The 16690-nt window shown below is 45.6% G+C and overlaps 1 protein-coding gene across 3 annotated transcripts in view; it reads left to right on the top strand.

Moving 5' to 3' along the window:
- The first annotated feature begins 3190 nt into the window (after positions 1–3190).
- Positions 3191–16690, top strand: part of RYK (receptor like tyrosine kinase) — a 128323-nt gene continuing 114823 nt past the window's right edge. The window contains exon 1 of one of the 3 annotated variants that reach the window (XM_077291274.1): positions 3191–3591. In XM_077291274.1, coding sequence (XP_077147389.1) covers positions 3240–3591 — 352 coding nt within the window. In that variant the 5' untranslated portion in view covers positions 3191–3239. The remainder of the gene's footprint in view (positions 3592–16690) is intronic. The other 2 variants (XM_077291275.1, XM_077291276.1) reach the window with 2 other exon arrangements.

Here is a 16690-nt window from a genome sequence, read left to right as displayed (position 1 = left end):
TGCTTGGAACTTTTCGAGATTTGCTATTGAAATGTCAACTCTTTTCTTCTTTTGCTCGTCGGTTAACATTTTTGCCACCCAACGCGCGGAGACCTTTCTCATATGCAATTCTTTTGCAAGGATTCTTTGAATACTGCCATATGAGATCCCTGTGACCGCAGCTACATGCCTGATAGTCACTCTTCGATCTGCCAATACAACTTCTTCAACTTTTTTCACGGTTTCTTCATTGAGGGACGTGGATGGGCGTCCTTCACGATGTTCATCTTCCGTCGATGTTCTTCCCAGCTTCAATTCCTTGGCCCAGCGTGCAACTGTGGAATATGGAGGAGAAGAGTCCCCCAATGTTTCCACCAAGTCACTGTGTATGTCTTTGGTAGTCATTTTTTTCAAGCAGAGGTATTTGATGACAGCTCTGAGCTCGTTTTTTCCATTTTGATGTTCACTCCTCGGCAGTTCATATTCAAATGGATGTAGCTCCCGGGAATCGTGGTCTATTTAAGTGATTTTTTTTTCCTGGACTAGAGAGAAGAAAAAATTTTATTTTAATTTCTGTGTGCAATAGAAATAACTGATTATCATTACTTTTGGATCGCCCCTCGTATAAATGAAAGGGGTTAGCCGATGCTACAGGGGCGAATTTTAAACCTTTTTGTAGGAGCTTGATTTCACTAGGGGTTAGTTGGTGAGAGCTGAGATTGAAAATTTTTTGTGTGTGATTTTTCAGTAGTTTATTTAATGTTTTCTTTTTGGCGAGTTTCCCACCCCTCTTGCCTCTTTTGGTTTTGAGTTTGGGGCCTGGAAAAAATCCCGTTTGATTGTGGATTGTATAGTTTTATTGGCCTTGATATTGAAGACCCTATTTGTACCATTAGGCATTCTATTTGGTATTTTCCTAAAAATTGGAACTGGTACTTGTTTATGCCTGGGATTAGTTTTGTTATGAAATTTGGTATTGGATTTATTGATTGGGACTTGGTGAGACATGTCACCATTTGTGCTTGTGGTGGGTTGTTCCCATTCAGCCATAGTCTCTGGATCTTCCGCCATTGTGGATAACCGAGAAAACCTGTTTGAAGTAGGGATTTGAATGTTTACCTCAGAAATGGGCATAATAGCTGGAGAATTTGCTTCATTACTAGATATGTTTGTGGCTAGTTAAGTTGAGCCGGACTCCCAGCACCAGGAGGATCCGCAGTTACACCACCTTACCGGCACTTAGTAAGTACACTAGTACAACTATTGCAAGCCATTTATCTGCCTATTGTCGCGCTCTAGCCCAACCCTCAGGGGAACTGCAGCCCCCACACACCAGCGCAGGTGATATACTATTGTTTTCCTTTTTCTAACTGATAAGAGCAGACTTTGTGCAGCAGGCCTTCATGGTAAAATAGCTGCTAGGAAACCACTGCTAAGGACAGGCAGCAAGCAGAAGAGACTTGTTTGGGCTAAAGAACACAAGGAATGGACATTAGACCAGTGGAAATCTGTGCTTTGGTCTGATGAGTCCAAATTTGAGATCTTTGGTTCCAACCACCGTGTCTTTGTGTGACGCAGAAAAGGTGAACGGATGGACTCTACATGCCTGGTTCCCACCGTGAAGCATGGAGGAGGAGGTGTGATGGTGTGGGGGTGCTTTGCTGGTGACACTGTTCGGGATTTATTCAAAATTGAAGGCATACTGAACCAGCATGGCTACCACAGCATCTTGCAGCGGTTTGCTATTCCATCCGGTTTGCGTTTAGTTGGACCATCATTTATTTTTCAACAGGACAATGACCCCAAACACACCTCCAGGCTGTGTAAGGGCTATTTGACCAAGAAGGAGAGTAATGGGGTGCTATGCCAGATGACCTGGCCTCCACAGTCACCAGACCTGAACCCAATCGAGATGGTCTGGGATGAGCTGGACCGCAGAGTGTAGGCAAAAGGACCAACAAGTGCTAAGCATCTCTGGGAACTCCTTCAAGATTGTTGGAAGACCATTTCCGGTGACTGCCTCTTGAAGCTCATCAAAAGAATGCCAAGAGTGTGCAAAGCAGTCATCAAAGCAAAAGGTGGCTACTTTGAAGAACCTAGAATATAAGACATATTTTCAGTTGTTTCACACTTTTTTGTTAAGTATATAATTCCACATGTGTTAATTCATAACTGTTGATGCCTTCAGTGTGAATGTACAATTTTCATAGTCATGAAAATACAGAAAACTCTTTAAGGCTACTTTCACACTAGCGTCGTGCACTGCACGTCGCAATGCGACGTTGCAGCGCACTGAGGCATACTGTGGAAGCGCCGCACAACGGGGGCAGCGGATGCTGTTTTTCGACGCATCCGCTGCCCCATTGTGAGGTGCAGGGAGGAGGGGGCGGAGTTCCAGCCGCGCATGCGCGGTCGGAAATGCTGGACACGATGCACCAAAAAACGTTACATGCAACTTTTTTTGGTGGCGACGGTCCGACGCAACCATCGCACGACGGTTGCGACATGTGGCAATGCGTCGCACTACGTCGCTAATGCAAGTCAATGGAGAAAAAACGCATCCTGCAAGCACTTTTGCAGGATGCGTTTTTTCTATAAAACGACGCATAGCGACGCAGTGCACGACGCTAGTGTGAAAGTAGCCTAAATGAGGTGTGTCCAAACTTTTGGTCTGTACTGTGTATATGTATATATGTATATATATATATATATATATATAAAGTTAACTAAAACTAGAAATGTTCCGCCCCCCACTGCAAGATAATTAAAACATTATTTTCATATAAAATTCCCTTTATTACATACACATACGCAGAAACCTGAAGAGTTGATCCAACTTGTTGTTTGGTGTGAAACATGACAATAAAAACTAGAAACTAACCAGTGTCAAAAGATAACATGAGTTGTCCCACATAAATCAACGTCTCATCCTTACATGCATCGCTGCTGATAAAGTGGAGAGGCAAAAATGAAAAAAAAAAAAAAAGCTAGTCCTTACAGGGTTAATCAGATGATGAGCCCCTCTGAGACAGGAGCTGATGTGCATGGTGCCCACCCGCAGAGATTCAGAGAACACCTCAGTTCTATGTTGTAGTTTCTAAATCTAAGTCCGATTACTTCTGTTATCAATAAAGTTTCTTTAAAAAAGACAATAAACCGACTCCATGCAGAAGAGGGCGCATGGGAGCCACATAGGACGACGGCGGCTTGGAAGAGGCAAAATTGTACAGCGTTTAGAGTGGAGTGAGGACAAACAGCGCATGCGTGTAGTGGATTGTATCCTCCGTGAGGGAGACCGAGCGCGCCAGGGTCGTGTATCGTGTCCGTGGTGTTGTGTTTTCGACGGCAGGACAGACAGCGAGCACAGGGATGGTCCGGGGCGCCAATTCCTCTCAGCACGGCCTGTGAGAGACATGCTGCCCGGGGCCCCGGTCCCCCCGGGGTGGAGGAGGAGATGGGGGAGGCAGCCGGGCCCCGGGCTGTGGTGTCCGTCCCTGCTGCTGCTACTTGCCGTTCTCCTTGGAGTCAGTGAGGCTCAGTCTGGGCCCGGGAGCGGCGGAGAGCCCGGCCTGAACGTGTACATGAGCGAGGAGGAGGTGCGGCGGCTGATCGGTGAGTGGGGCGGGGAGAACCGGAGCGCACGGCCATTGTCCGGGGCAGAGCTCGGTCATAGCACACAGTGTACACCGGTACCACGGCCACTATCTGGGGGCAGAGCCTGGTAATAGGGCACAGTATACACCGGTAACACGGCCATTATCTGGGGGCACAGCTCGGTCATAGCGCACAGTGTACACCGGTACCACGGCCATTATCTGGGGGCAGAGCCTGGTAATATGGCACAGTGTACACCGGTACCACGGCCATTATCTGGGGGCACAGCTCGGTCATCATAGCGCACAGTGTACACCGGTACCAAGGTCCATTATCTGGGGCAGAGCCTGGTAATATGGCACAGTATACACCGGTACCACGGCCGTTATCTGGGGGCAGAGCCTGGTGATAGGGCACAGTGTACACCGGTACCAAGGTCCATTATCTGGGGGAGAGCCTGGTAATAGGGCACAGTATACACCGGTACCACGGCCATTATCTGGGGGCAGAGCCTGGTAATAGGGCACAGTGTACACCGGTACCAAGGTCCATTATCTGGGGGCAGAGCCTGGTAATATGGCACAGTATACACCGGTACCAAGGTCCATTATCTGGGGGCAGAGCCTGGTGATAGGGCACAGTATACACCGGTACCACGGCCGTTATCTGGGGGCAGAGCCTGGTAATATGGCACAGTGTACACCGGTACCACGGCCATTATCTGGGGCAGAGCCTGGTAATAGGGCACAATATACACCAGTACCACGGCCATTGTCCAGGACAGAGCCTGGTAATGGGGCACAGTATACACCGGCACCACGGCCATTATCTGGGGCAGAGCCTGGTAATAGGGCACAGTGTACACCGGTACCACGGCCATTTTCTGGGGGCAGAGCTCGGTCATAGCGCACAGTATACACCGGTACCACGGCCATTATCTGGGGCAGAGCCTGGTAATAGGGCACAGTATACACCGGTACCACGGCCATTATCTGGGGGAGAGCCTGGTAATAGGGCACAGTATACACCGGTACCACGGCCATTATCTGGGGGAGAGCCTGGTAATATGGCACAGTGTACACCGGTACCACGGCCATTATCTGGGGGAGAGCCTGGTAATATGGCACAGTATACACCGGTACCACGGCCATTATCTGGGGGAGAGCCTGGTAATATGGCACAGTATACACCGGTACCACGGCCATTATCTGGGGGCAGAGCCTGGTAATAGGGCACAGTGTACACCGGTACCATGGCCATTATCTGGGGCAGAGCCTGGTAATAGGGCACAGTATACACCAGTACCATGGCCATTATCTGGGGGAAGAGCCTGGTAATGGGGCACAGGGTACACTGGTACCACAGCGATTGACTGGGGCAGATCCTGGTAATGGGGCACAGGGTACACTGGTACCACAGCCATTGTCTGCGGCAGATCCCGGTAATGGGGCACAGGGTACACTGGTACCATGGCCGTTGTCTGGGGCAGAGCTCGGTAATCCAGCACAGGATATACTGGTACCACGGCCACTGTCTGGGGCAGAGTCCGGTAATAGGCCACTGGTAATGTGGTCATTGTCCTGCCAGTAGTATCAGGGCCTGGGGAACACAGATGGCACCGAATGTCACTAGCTCAATCCTGACATCATGTATCTGTTGTGCTTGTGGGGATTTGTCGTTATTAAGCTGATGACTGCACCGACTGGACGACAACATTTGTATGGATTTCGATGGTAAGAAAATGGAAGTTGTAGTCAGAGGCGTCTTCTCCCTGATGGCACAGGTTACAAGATGATGGGCATGTGTTGTGGGCCTCTGATCGGTGCCATCTATAGAGGGTGAATGTCCGGGCCACTGTACTTGTTAGTTGGTCGGATTACGCAAAAGCCTCTGTGCTAGTGAATTTGGTTGCCCACATGGGACCCGTCTGGGCCACCCTCTATAATACTTGGTGGAGAGCTGTTGGATAGCATTGGAGAGCATTTACGAATCTGCAATCACATAGATATAATTGGCGCTGCCACCAGTCACTTTCATATTTTTCTGACTCTGATTTGCATGTAATGTACTAATGCAGTTGTGCCAGAATCCTAAGTTGATCTCTTCTTTTTCTGTTTGAAAATCATTGTAGAATAACTTATTGTTCTGTGCCAAAGAAAACTGAAGTTGATCAGAGTTGTGCAAAAAAGATTTGCAGGATCCTGGTCGTTAGTAAGTGGCGACAGAACCAGAGCCCTGACATCCTTTCCTTCGCCTTCACCTTCACCGCTGAGTAATACACGCGGAGCGACGTCATGTGTGTCGTGCTACAAGGACGATGCTGTGCAACTCCTACTAAACAGAAGAGGTGCTGGCTGGTAGGAGGGTTACAGGGCTCAGGTCCAGGCACCATAGACAGCCAACCAGTATCCTGCAAATTTTTTTGCTCCTCACTAGCTCATCCAAAGTGTCAGGAAAAAGTGGGAAAATGGGTTTGGAGAGTTTAAAACGTGACAGATTTATTAATTTGTTAGTAGTGGCTATTTATCTTGCGTGATTTATCATTGGCTGCCTTTGACCAATGTTATTATACTATTCCCTTGTATTACTGTGGTACCTGTCACATGACTTCATCTTCCTATAGACTTCCCCGTACTCCCTTGCTTTATATAAAGCAGGGGTGGGGAACCTTATTTCGGCCAAGGACCGTTAGGATATTTTTATCATTCGTGGACCATACAAAATTATTAACTTAAAATGTATTTATTTTGTCAAACATTTAATTCAACTCTAATGTGATGGTTGTAACTTCTTCTGGTGAGGCTGTGAGGTGGTTATGATGCTGCTACTTGCATCTGATTTTCCAGATTTGTGTCAGTCTGGAGTGCAGTTAACACTTTGCAATAAGTTTTGTAAAGAACTCGCAGCAGTAAGTTGTAGCAAGCACAGACTGATATTACATTGCAAGTCTCCTCAACTGGGGACATTCATCACTGCTAAAGTAATAATTATAGAAATCAATCAGTGGGAGGTCTGCAGTATTTTCATCACATAGAAATAACAAGACTGTTATATACATCACATAGGAGCCACCGAGGCTGCCGTATGCACATCACATAGGAGCCACCGAGGCTGCCGTATGCACATCACATGGGAGCCACCGAGGCTGCTGTATGCACATCACATGGGAGCCACCGAGGCTGCCGTATGCACATCACATGGGAGCCACCGAGGCTGCCGTATGCACATCACATGGGAGCCACCGAGGCTGCCGTATGCACATCACATGGGAGCCACCGAGGCTGCCGTATGCACATCACATGGGAGCCACCGAGGCTGCCGTATGCACATCACATGGGAGCCACCGAGGCTGCCGTATGCACATCACATGGGAGCCACCGAGGCTGCCGTATGCACATCACATGGGAGCCACCGAGGCTGCCGTATGCACATCACATGGGAGCCACCGAGGCTGCCGTATGCACATCACACGGGAGCCACCGAGGCTGCCGTATGCACATCACACGGGAGCCACCGAGGCTGCCGTATGCACATCACACGGGAGCCACCGAGGCTGCCGTATGCACATCACACGGGAGCCACCGAGGCTGCCGTATGCACATCACACGGGAGCCACCGAGGCTGCCGTATGCACATCACACGGGAGCCACCGAGGCTGCCGTATGCACATCACACGGGAGCCACCGAGGCTGCCGTATGCACATCACACGGGAGCCACCGAGGCTGCCGTATGCACATCACACGGGAGCCACCGAGGCTGCCGTATGCACATCACACGGGAGCCACCGAGGCTGCCGTATGCACATCACACGGGAGCCACCGAGGCTGCCGTATGCACATCACACGGGAGCCACCGAGGCTGCCGTCTTTATTCGTGGGTGAGAGTGCAGGGCACGCTGACTCCGCCCACAAAGCATGTCCTGATGCTGGGTCTCCTCTGACATCATCTGTCGGGAGGGCTGCTTACACATTAGATGCTTAGCTGATCTCGCTGATATCTGAGTGTTCAGTTGGCTTTTATCTAATGTGCATGAGGTCCCACTTTAAGAAATTTTCAGTGTTATGAAAAAAGCAAACCGCGCTTTTGAGATGGTACTCGCCTAATGATAATGATGTAGGTTTAGTGTGTCTATAGGGCTCCTGTCTAAGGGTGTTTTATGGAAAGTTATGGAATAGATTAGTGGGGGACAACATTTCATAGTGGTGTACAGTAAAAACGTACACCATAGTGGAGTAAAAAAAATATAGGGGTCCCTGATGAACATATCTGTATGCTGTACCTTTGCTTTGGCCTATTCTGGGCAGAGGTCCCTTTTGTCTGCGTGCCAATCTGAATATTCTTTCCGCTGCTGTCCCTGTCCAGGGGTGGTGGTGGGGGGCTCTTACATGACCGTAGATGCCGCGGTGATGAAATCATGAAACCGATGACTTGGAAGTGACGTGATTCAGTCCTGTGATCTCAGATTTTGAGCGGTGGTGAGCGCTGCTGTGCGAGGACAGTTTTGTTCGTTTGTTCACACCCATGTTGTAGAGCACGAAACTATTACAAGGAGCTGTGGGGACCCCTGGATAAGTGAGGAGCCCCCTCCACTATACAGTACATGTACATCTGTTATCACACATTGAACGTTCTTGGTCCGGTTTGTCCTGCTGACTTTTTGTCTCACTGGAGTCGACAGTGTTACGTTCAGAGATCTTTAGGCAGTAGTGTTTGCTGGTGTTTGCCTTTTCTAGATTTTGGACGATGAATGTACATTTATGGAATTTACTTCTACTACTTAAAGGGGTTGTCCACAAATGGACAACCCCTTATTAAAGGGAACCTGTCACCCCCCAAATGGAATTTGAGCTATGCCCATTCTGTAATGCTGTAGATAAGCCCCCCATGTATCCTGAAAGATGAGAAAAAGAGGTTATATTATACTCACCCAAGGGCGTTCCCGCTCCGGTCCGATCCGATGGGCGTCGTGGTCCGGTCCGGGGCCTCCCATCTTCATAGGATGACGTCCTCTTGTCTTCACGTTGCGGCTCTGGCGCAGGCGTACTTTGTCTGCAGAGCAAAATACTGCGGTGCGCGGGCCTCTCTGACCTTTCCCGGCACCTGCGCACTGCAGTACTTTGCTCTGCCCTCAACAGGACAGACAAAGTACGCCTGCTCTGGAGCCGCAGCGTGAAGACAAGAAGAGGACGTTATCGTAAGAAGATGGGAGGCGCCGGACTGGACTGCGACGCCCATCGCACCGGACCGCAGTGGGACCGCCCAGGTGAGTATAATCTAACCTCTTTTTCTCATCTTTTAGGATACATCGGGGGCTTATCTACAGTATTACAGAATGCTGTATATAAGCCCCTGATGCCAGTGGGCTTAGCTCAACTTCCATTTTGGGGGTGACAGGTTCCCTTTAAAGGAAATCTGTCACCCCCTGGGATGCTTTTCAGCTATCACTATAAGCATACAGATAATAGAAATGTTAATGTAGTCTTACCTGTATGCTTCATAGTTGCTGTCTAGATGTGGAGAAATAGACTTTTATTTCATCATGCTAATGATTTCTTCCAGGCTCCGGGGTGTGGATGCCTGGAAGAAATCCTGCCTCCTCTCTCCATTATGCTGTCACACCGACCTGTGCAGTTGTGGCTCCGGAATCTCGCGCATGCGCCCTGCATTAGTTCGACGATCTCTACCTCTTCCTTCCTTCTATGGTCCGTATATTCAGCGTTCTTGTGCGCCTGCGGAGCATAGAAAAAGATTCCCTTTAAATGTCCCCAGAGTACAGTGCTATCTTCAGCAGTCCTATAGAGGATGAATAGATTGAGACAAACGTGCCCTGCCGCTCCATTTTAGCAGGGGTGGGGGGACACACAAAACTGCCCTGTCCTAGCTTTTGGTAGGGGCTTGGTGTTTGGACCTCCCACTAATCTAAAAGTTATCAGCTGTCCTGTTGATAGGAGTTGGCGTCTTACCAGAATAGCTCTGTGCTCGTCATCCAAAGTATCTAATCCAAGCAGCCCTTGGTCTCTCAGATTTGGCGTAGCTTTATGACCTGGAGCTTTCGGAGAGGTCGATATTGGGATAATGTAATTCTGTTTAGACCAAAGCTCTCAAGTTGGAGGAGTCTGGTGCAGCCGCGGCCTGGTTATATAAACTTGCATTTCTTCATGACATAATTCAACCTCTCCATGTCTCGACCAGGTCAATCATAGCTTTGTAAACAGATTTGTAAAACGTGTCAAGTTTTGGGTTTTACCAGAGAACATTCAATATAATTGTAACTATTTTTGTTGATAGTAATACATGTGATGGCTTTCCTGGTGTCCCGCACCTCCATCCAGGTCTGTTAGGAAGTGTGCGCATGGAGGTTTTTTCTTTTTTTTTTTTTTTTGAGCTAGTTAAAAAATGCTCAAAGACTTTACTAATTCATTTCTATGAGAATTCCACTTTATTGTTCTTGTGAGTTTTTTTTCCTAAGCAGGTTTTGTACATGCCTTGTGGTAAGAATAAAATGCATGTCCTTCTTTACAGAACGAAACCTCTCAAAACTAGAGACAAAACATTTCATGTAGATCTACCAAAAGATATATTTATTAAAGTGTATTAATAATGTGAAGTCAATAATCACAAAATTTCACCGAGGTGCTGTGAAAATTTTTTTTTTACGCAACAATATTTGTATCATAAAAATCCATCAATAATAGCATTGACATATTACAAAAAATATATTAATATATTAAAAGTGCATCTATAGAGTGAAGAATAGGTGATCAAAATCACAACAATGTGCTGTGAAAAAGAATCGCAACAATATATCATAAAAATCCACCTACGTAATAATGATATAGAAACGTTAAATGTATATATATATATATATATATATATATATATATATATATATATATATATATATATATATATATATATATATATATATATATATATATATATATATATATATATACATATACATACAAATAAAAATTGAAGTGATTAATACCCTATAAAACAACAGTGCCAATCTTCTCTGGAAATCCCTAGTACATGACATAAACGGAGACTAATACGATCATACCTGGTCTGTTCTCCCACATAGTTAGACACATAACTATACAGATAAAATGCAGTCAAGTATAAACCGTAAGTGCCTATATAGATGACATTTACCCCATAAATAGTTAACATCATAGAAAAATCCTAAAAACATCAGAGAATAGAACACCCCCTTCTAAGGCCGGCGTCACACTAGCGAGTTTTACGGACGTATGAGAGGTGCAGAAAATACGGATTGCGTACGGTACAATGATTCTCTATGGCCCAGCTCCTATCTGCCGTATTTTACTGATCCGTATTATACGGTCTTGTACGGCCGTAGAAAGTCGCAGCATGCTGCGTTTGTCACCGTATTGCGCAAAAAATCGCCAATGAAAGTCTATGGGGGCGAGAAAAATACGGATTACACACGGACCATGTGTGTGACTTGCGAGAAATACGCACCGGTGTTATAGAGAAAAGCCATCAATTCAGTGCTGTGTACAGTAAAATCACACTGACAGAATAGAATAGGTAGAATAAATGTCTACACATAGAATAGGTATATATACATATAATATATATAATGGATGTCCTCATATGAACTCGAGCCTGGGAATTTTTCCCACGCTCGAGTTCATATGAGGACATCCAGCAGAGGGCGCATCACCGCGACTCAAGGTAACTACAGGACATTCCCCTGCTTTCCATTCATTCCCCGGGGTTTTACAGCCACGAGCACTGCATTAGCAGAGCTCCTGGGTGTAAAATGATTTAACCCCTTCAGATGGATTTACATCGTGGGACGTGACCTGAACGACGGAAGGTATGGGATATTGTTGTTTTTTTATTTTTCCTTTTTTACAGAACAAGGGTCTTCAGGTGGATTAAGAGTCTAATAAAATATTAAAACACCCTGTGTCTTTATTTCATTAAAGTACTTTGTAATAATGTGTGTGTGTGTGTGTGTGTGTGTGTGTGTGTGTGTGTGTGTGTGTATTTTATTAACCATTTCGCACTATTGGATTAATAATGGATAGGTGTCATAATTGTCGCCTCTCCATTATTAACCTGGCTTAATGTCACCTTACAATAGGAAGGTGACATTAACCCTTCATTACCCCATATCCCACCGCAACATGGGAGTGGGAAGAGAGTGGCCAAGTGCCAGAATAGGCGCATCTTCCAGATGTGCCTTTTCTGGGGTGGCTGGGGGCAGATGTTTTTAGCCAGGGGGGACCAATAACCATGGACCCTCTCTAGGCTATTTAATACCTGCCCTCAGTCACTGGCTTTACCACTCTGGCGGAGAAAATTGCGCGGGAGCCCACGCCAATTTTTTCTGCGATTTAACCCTTTAATCGCTAGAGGGCCCAAATTTTGCACATACACACTGTATGTAAACCATGTCTCATATCATGTCGGGTTTGGGAAGGAGGTAGCAAAAGCCGGCAATTGAATTACCGGCTTTTATGCTATCTAGCGCTGAATATTATATATATATATATATATATATATTGTATATATGTTTTAACGAACATTTGAGCACATAAATCTATTAGATGTCGGTTTTGCCAGTCTGCGAGAAAATATCGCAGTACGGATGCCATACGGATTACATAAGGAGGATGCCATGCGCAAAATACGCTGCCACACCCTGCCTACGGATGACATACGGATCACTATTTTGGGAACATTTCTGCGTATTACGGCCGTAAAAAACGGACCGTATTTTCATACGCTGAGTGTGACGCCGGCCTAATTCTGAGATCAACTAGATAGAACACTATCCAATAAAATGGACAGATCATCCTGGCCTACTATAGATCCCGTGTCTTCCAAGCACGTAAAGTATAAATGTTCTCTGTAAAAGGAAAGGTCCATGTCCTGTCAATCACAACCTCCAAGATAATAGAATGACATCACTTCCATCCAAACCCCCATTGATCCTCCGGTCACTGAAAAGAAATACTAATTAAAACTTGATAATAACTAAAAACAATAAAGAGAAAACATGTAAAAAAGAACCCCTATAAAAGATGGCTAAAAGCGTACAGCGTGCGTTCCACCGAGTGCCGCACCAGAAGTGACATTTATTTAGGACCGGATATGCGCCGCATGCACCGGAGGTCCCAGTTAGCAGATCTTCACCTGCCGCTGTTTCACGTCCATCATGCTTAACCTGTTCCAATTGGTTCCTGGCACTTTAAAGGGATTCCCTCTCCTCACCCAGGCATGCCCCCGGACAAAGCTAGGGCGAAACTCACGTTGGGGTGGGAAGGGTCCCTAATTCGGCACTGGTCCTGTCTCGGGGTCCTGGCATCGGCCACTGTCGGGTGACACTATAGGTAATATCTTTACCCATCCACCTTTGCTGATCTCCTGTATGACATTCTTTATCAGGATTGCACGGGTTGTTTTACCTAGGTGGGATTTTTCACTTTATTACATGGTGTCCAGTAATTAGGTTTGTTTAGAATACAATCTTTGGTATTGCCAGTGTCCTTTGCCAGTATCCTTTCTGGCTCTAAATTGGCTATTCAGCACATGTATTTTAACGTGTACATGGTTACTGATGTTTATTCCTTATTATGAATTTTTCAGAACTTGGGGTCATATATTTACCATGCTTGATATGTGGAGCTGTTTTGTTGCCGTACTGAGGGCCCCTCCTACTGGACATGCTTGCTTGAATATTCCTTAGGTCTTGTTTGTAATTTTATGGGTTTTCAATAAAGTTTTTTGCTTTTTACATTCATGGTTCTCTTCTTTGGACTACAAGGATTTGTAAGTCCATTTATGTTAGTACATCAATATCAGAGTGCCAGAAATCCCCTTTAATGTATATGGTCAGTATAATGTCATGGTAGCCTTGTAATTAGTGACATAGTTATATGCTCAGAATGAGCAGTTCTGTTTTTATTTTTGCGTATATACTGCTAAAGTCCTGTTCACACTGGGCTACTGCAGATTCTAGGATTCCCTATCAGGGCTCCAGAAAAGCAATGTGAATAGGACCTTATCAGTACTGCGACGATTATTGTGCCAGGATCTGCAACCTTTACGCTGCATTCACACAATGAGTATATGGCGCGTCTTTGATGCTGCAGATTTTCTGCACCAATTAGCCAATTTAGGCTACACGCTTGTTTTTAGTGATATTTTAATCCTTTTTTTCAGCTGCAGATTCTTTTTTTTTTTTTTTTTTTTTTTTTTTTTTTTTTTTATAATATGTCAAGTTTTAGATGAAACTTTATTTTGGAAACTTCCTATTATTTTTAAAATTATATGTTTTTACTATTGATGCTGCATAGGCAGCATCAATAGTAAAAAGTTGGTCACACAGGGTTAATGCCAGCCAGCCGCGACCAATCAGCGACCCGGGATTTCCGCGACAGACAGAAGGAAGTTACAGACGGAAGTACCCCTTAGACAAATATATATATATATATATATATAATACGTTAATATGCTACTTAAAAAGTGCCTCACAGATCCATTTACACAGGATTTCCTCATATGAACTCGAGCGTGGGAACTTTTCCAAGGCCCCAGTTCATGAGGACATCCAGCAGAGGGCGCATCACCGCAACTCAAGGTAACTACAGGTCATTCCCCTGCAATCCATTAATTCCCGGGGGTTTTACAGGCACGAGCACTGCATTAGCACAGCTCCTGGCTGTAAAATGATTTAACCCCTTCAGATGGATTTATTTCGTGGGACTTGATCTGAGCTACGGAAGGTATGAGATGTTGTTTTTTTATTTTTCCTTTGTTACAGAACGAGGGTCTTCAGGTGGATTACCAGTATAATAAAATATTACAACACCCTGTGTCTTTATTTCATTAAAATACTTTTAAATAATGTGTGTGTGTGTTTTATTAACCGTTTCGTACTATTGGATTTATAATGGATAGGTGTCATAATCGACGCCTCTCCATTATTAATCTGGCTTAATGTCACCTTACAATAGCAAGGTGACATTAACCCTTCATTACCCCATATCCCACCGCTACACGGGAGTGGGAAGAGAGTGGCCAAGTGCCAGAATAGGCGCATCTTCCAGATGTGCCTTTTCTGGGGTGGCTGGGGGCAGATGTTTGTAGCCAGGGGGAGGGGGCAATAACCATGGTCCCTCTCTAGGCTATTAATATCTGCCCTCAGTCACTGGCTTTACCACTCTGGCGGAGAAAATTGCACGGGAGCCCACGCCAATTTTTTCAGCCATTTAACCCTTTATTTTACAAGCTACAGCGCCCAAATTTTGCACATAGACACTACTAACATTAATAGTGTGGAATATGCAAAAAAAAAAAGGGATATGCGATGGTTTACTGTATGTAAACCATGTCTCATATCATGTCGGGTTTGTGAAGGAGAAATGAAAAGCCGGCAATTGAATTACCGGCTTTTCTATAGAACACCGCTGCGTATTTCTCGCAAGTCACTGCTGGTCCGTGTGTAAATCCGTATTTTTCTCGCCCCCATAGACTTTCATTGGTGATTTTTTTTTTTTCCGCATTACGGTGACAAACGCAGCATGCTGCGATTTTCTACGGCCGTACAAGACCGTATAATACGGATCCGTAAAATACGGCTGATAGGAGCTGGGACATAGAGAATCATTGGGCCGTGTGTTATGCGTATTTTACGGATGTATTTTCTGCGCTCATATGTCCGTAAAACTCTAGTGTGACGCCGGCCTCACTCTGCGCAGCGACTGCGTAGGGTGTGGCTTGCGCTGGGTGTGGTGTGGCTTGCGCTGGGTGTGGTGTGGCTTGCGCTGGGTCCGGTGTGGCTTGCGCTGGGTCCGGTGTGGCTTGCGCTGGGTCCGGTGTGGCTTGCGCTGGGTCCGGTGTGGCTTGCGCTGGGTGCGGTGTGGCTTGCGCTGGGTGCGGTGTGGCTTGCGCTGGGTGCGGTGTGGCTTGCGCTGGGTGCGGTGTGGTGCTTCTGGTGTAGCGTGCGCTATGACACTTCCACTGATGAAACTGCTCCCCAGCAGCGATACATGTGGGCTTTATTCACACTGACATGCTTGGCATATTGGATTCCACATCTATGGATTTCAAGTATTAGTGGTATTCCCTCTTTATTCCCTCTTTATTCCTTTTTTGCATCATCAATCCCCGTTGAGGCTGATTTCCGACACTGTGCACATATTTTAGGGGTTTTCTGTAAATTTGTGTGCTGCACCTCCTATATTGAGGATCGTTAGCATTACTGTTTTGGCTACTAATTTGTCAGCTTTGTGCTGTTACCTTTTGTGTAATTTATTCACCTTATTGTAGGTATTGTTTTTGCATGTAAATTTTGAGGGTTATACCTTTTGGTATTATGTTATCATACTGTATTGTTGGTATATTTGCCAGCCGTCTTTGGGGATACTTGGATTTTAAATTTGTTTTTATTGATATAGTTCTTTTTGTTTAAATAAAATATGTGTATGTATGTATATGTGTGTGTGTGTGTATATATATATATATATATATATATATATAATTTTTTTTTTTTTTTTTTTTACCACCGGGTGCTTATCATTATGTCATATCTTTTTTGTTAATTACTGATTTGTGTGCGGAGTGACGTCCTCTGTGTGCGGAGTGACAGGCGCAGAATCCTTTTGTCCGGCACTTTTTCCGGCATATTGTGGAGCATTTTGTTAATGGCCCGGGCTCGTCTACACGTCAGGTTTGAAGTCCCTCATCTGTTCTGACATAATTGACTTGTAAGATTTATGGAGCTTGCTTTGTAAACAATGGCGGAGGAGAATGGCCTTGTTGTGCCTGGGGCGCAGTGTGGAGGAAGGAGGGTTGTTTCTTTAGGTGAGGTTACACATGTAGTAGGTTTTCCAGGGCTGCTCCTCCTGAGATGACTCTCATACACAGTAATTGATGACATGTGGGCTGTGACTATTGTGCAGCTACAACCCCTATCATGTCCTGCACCGCACAGACGGCTCTGCCAGAGGCTGCGATATTGAGCTCCGTTAACATGAGAGCTTTATTAGCAGCTTTCAGTGGGAAATCTTTAATCACTTTTTTACCTTCAGTGTAACGTTTTTAGTAAGCACAAAAGATTCCCACAATGTCCGG

This window comes from Ranitomeya variabilis, chromosome 2 (assembly GCF_051348905.1).
Source record: "Ranitomeya variabilis isolate aRanVar5 chromosome 2, aRanVar5.hap1, whole genome shotgun sequence".
NCBI classification, from domain to species: domain Eukaryota; kingdom Metazoa; phylum Chordata; class Amphibia; order Anura; family Dendrobatidae; genus Ranitomeya; species Ranitomeya variabilis.
Note: the sequence above shows the minus strand (reverse complement) of the source record. Positions and strands in the feature narration are given on the sequence as shown.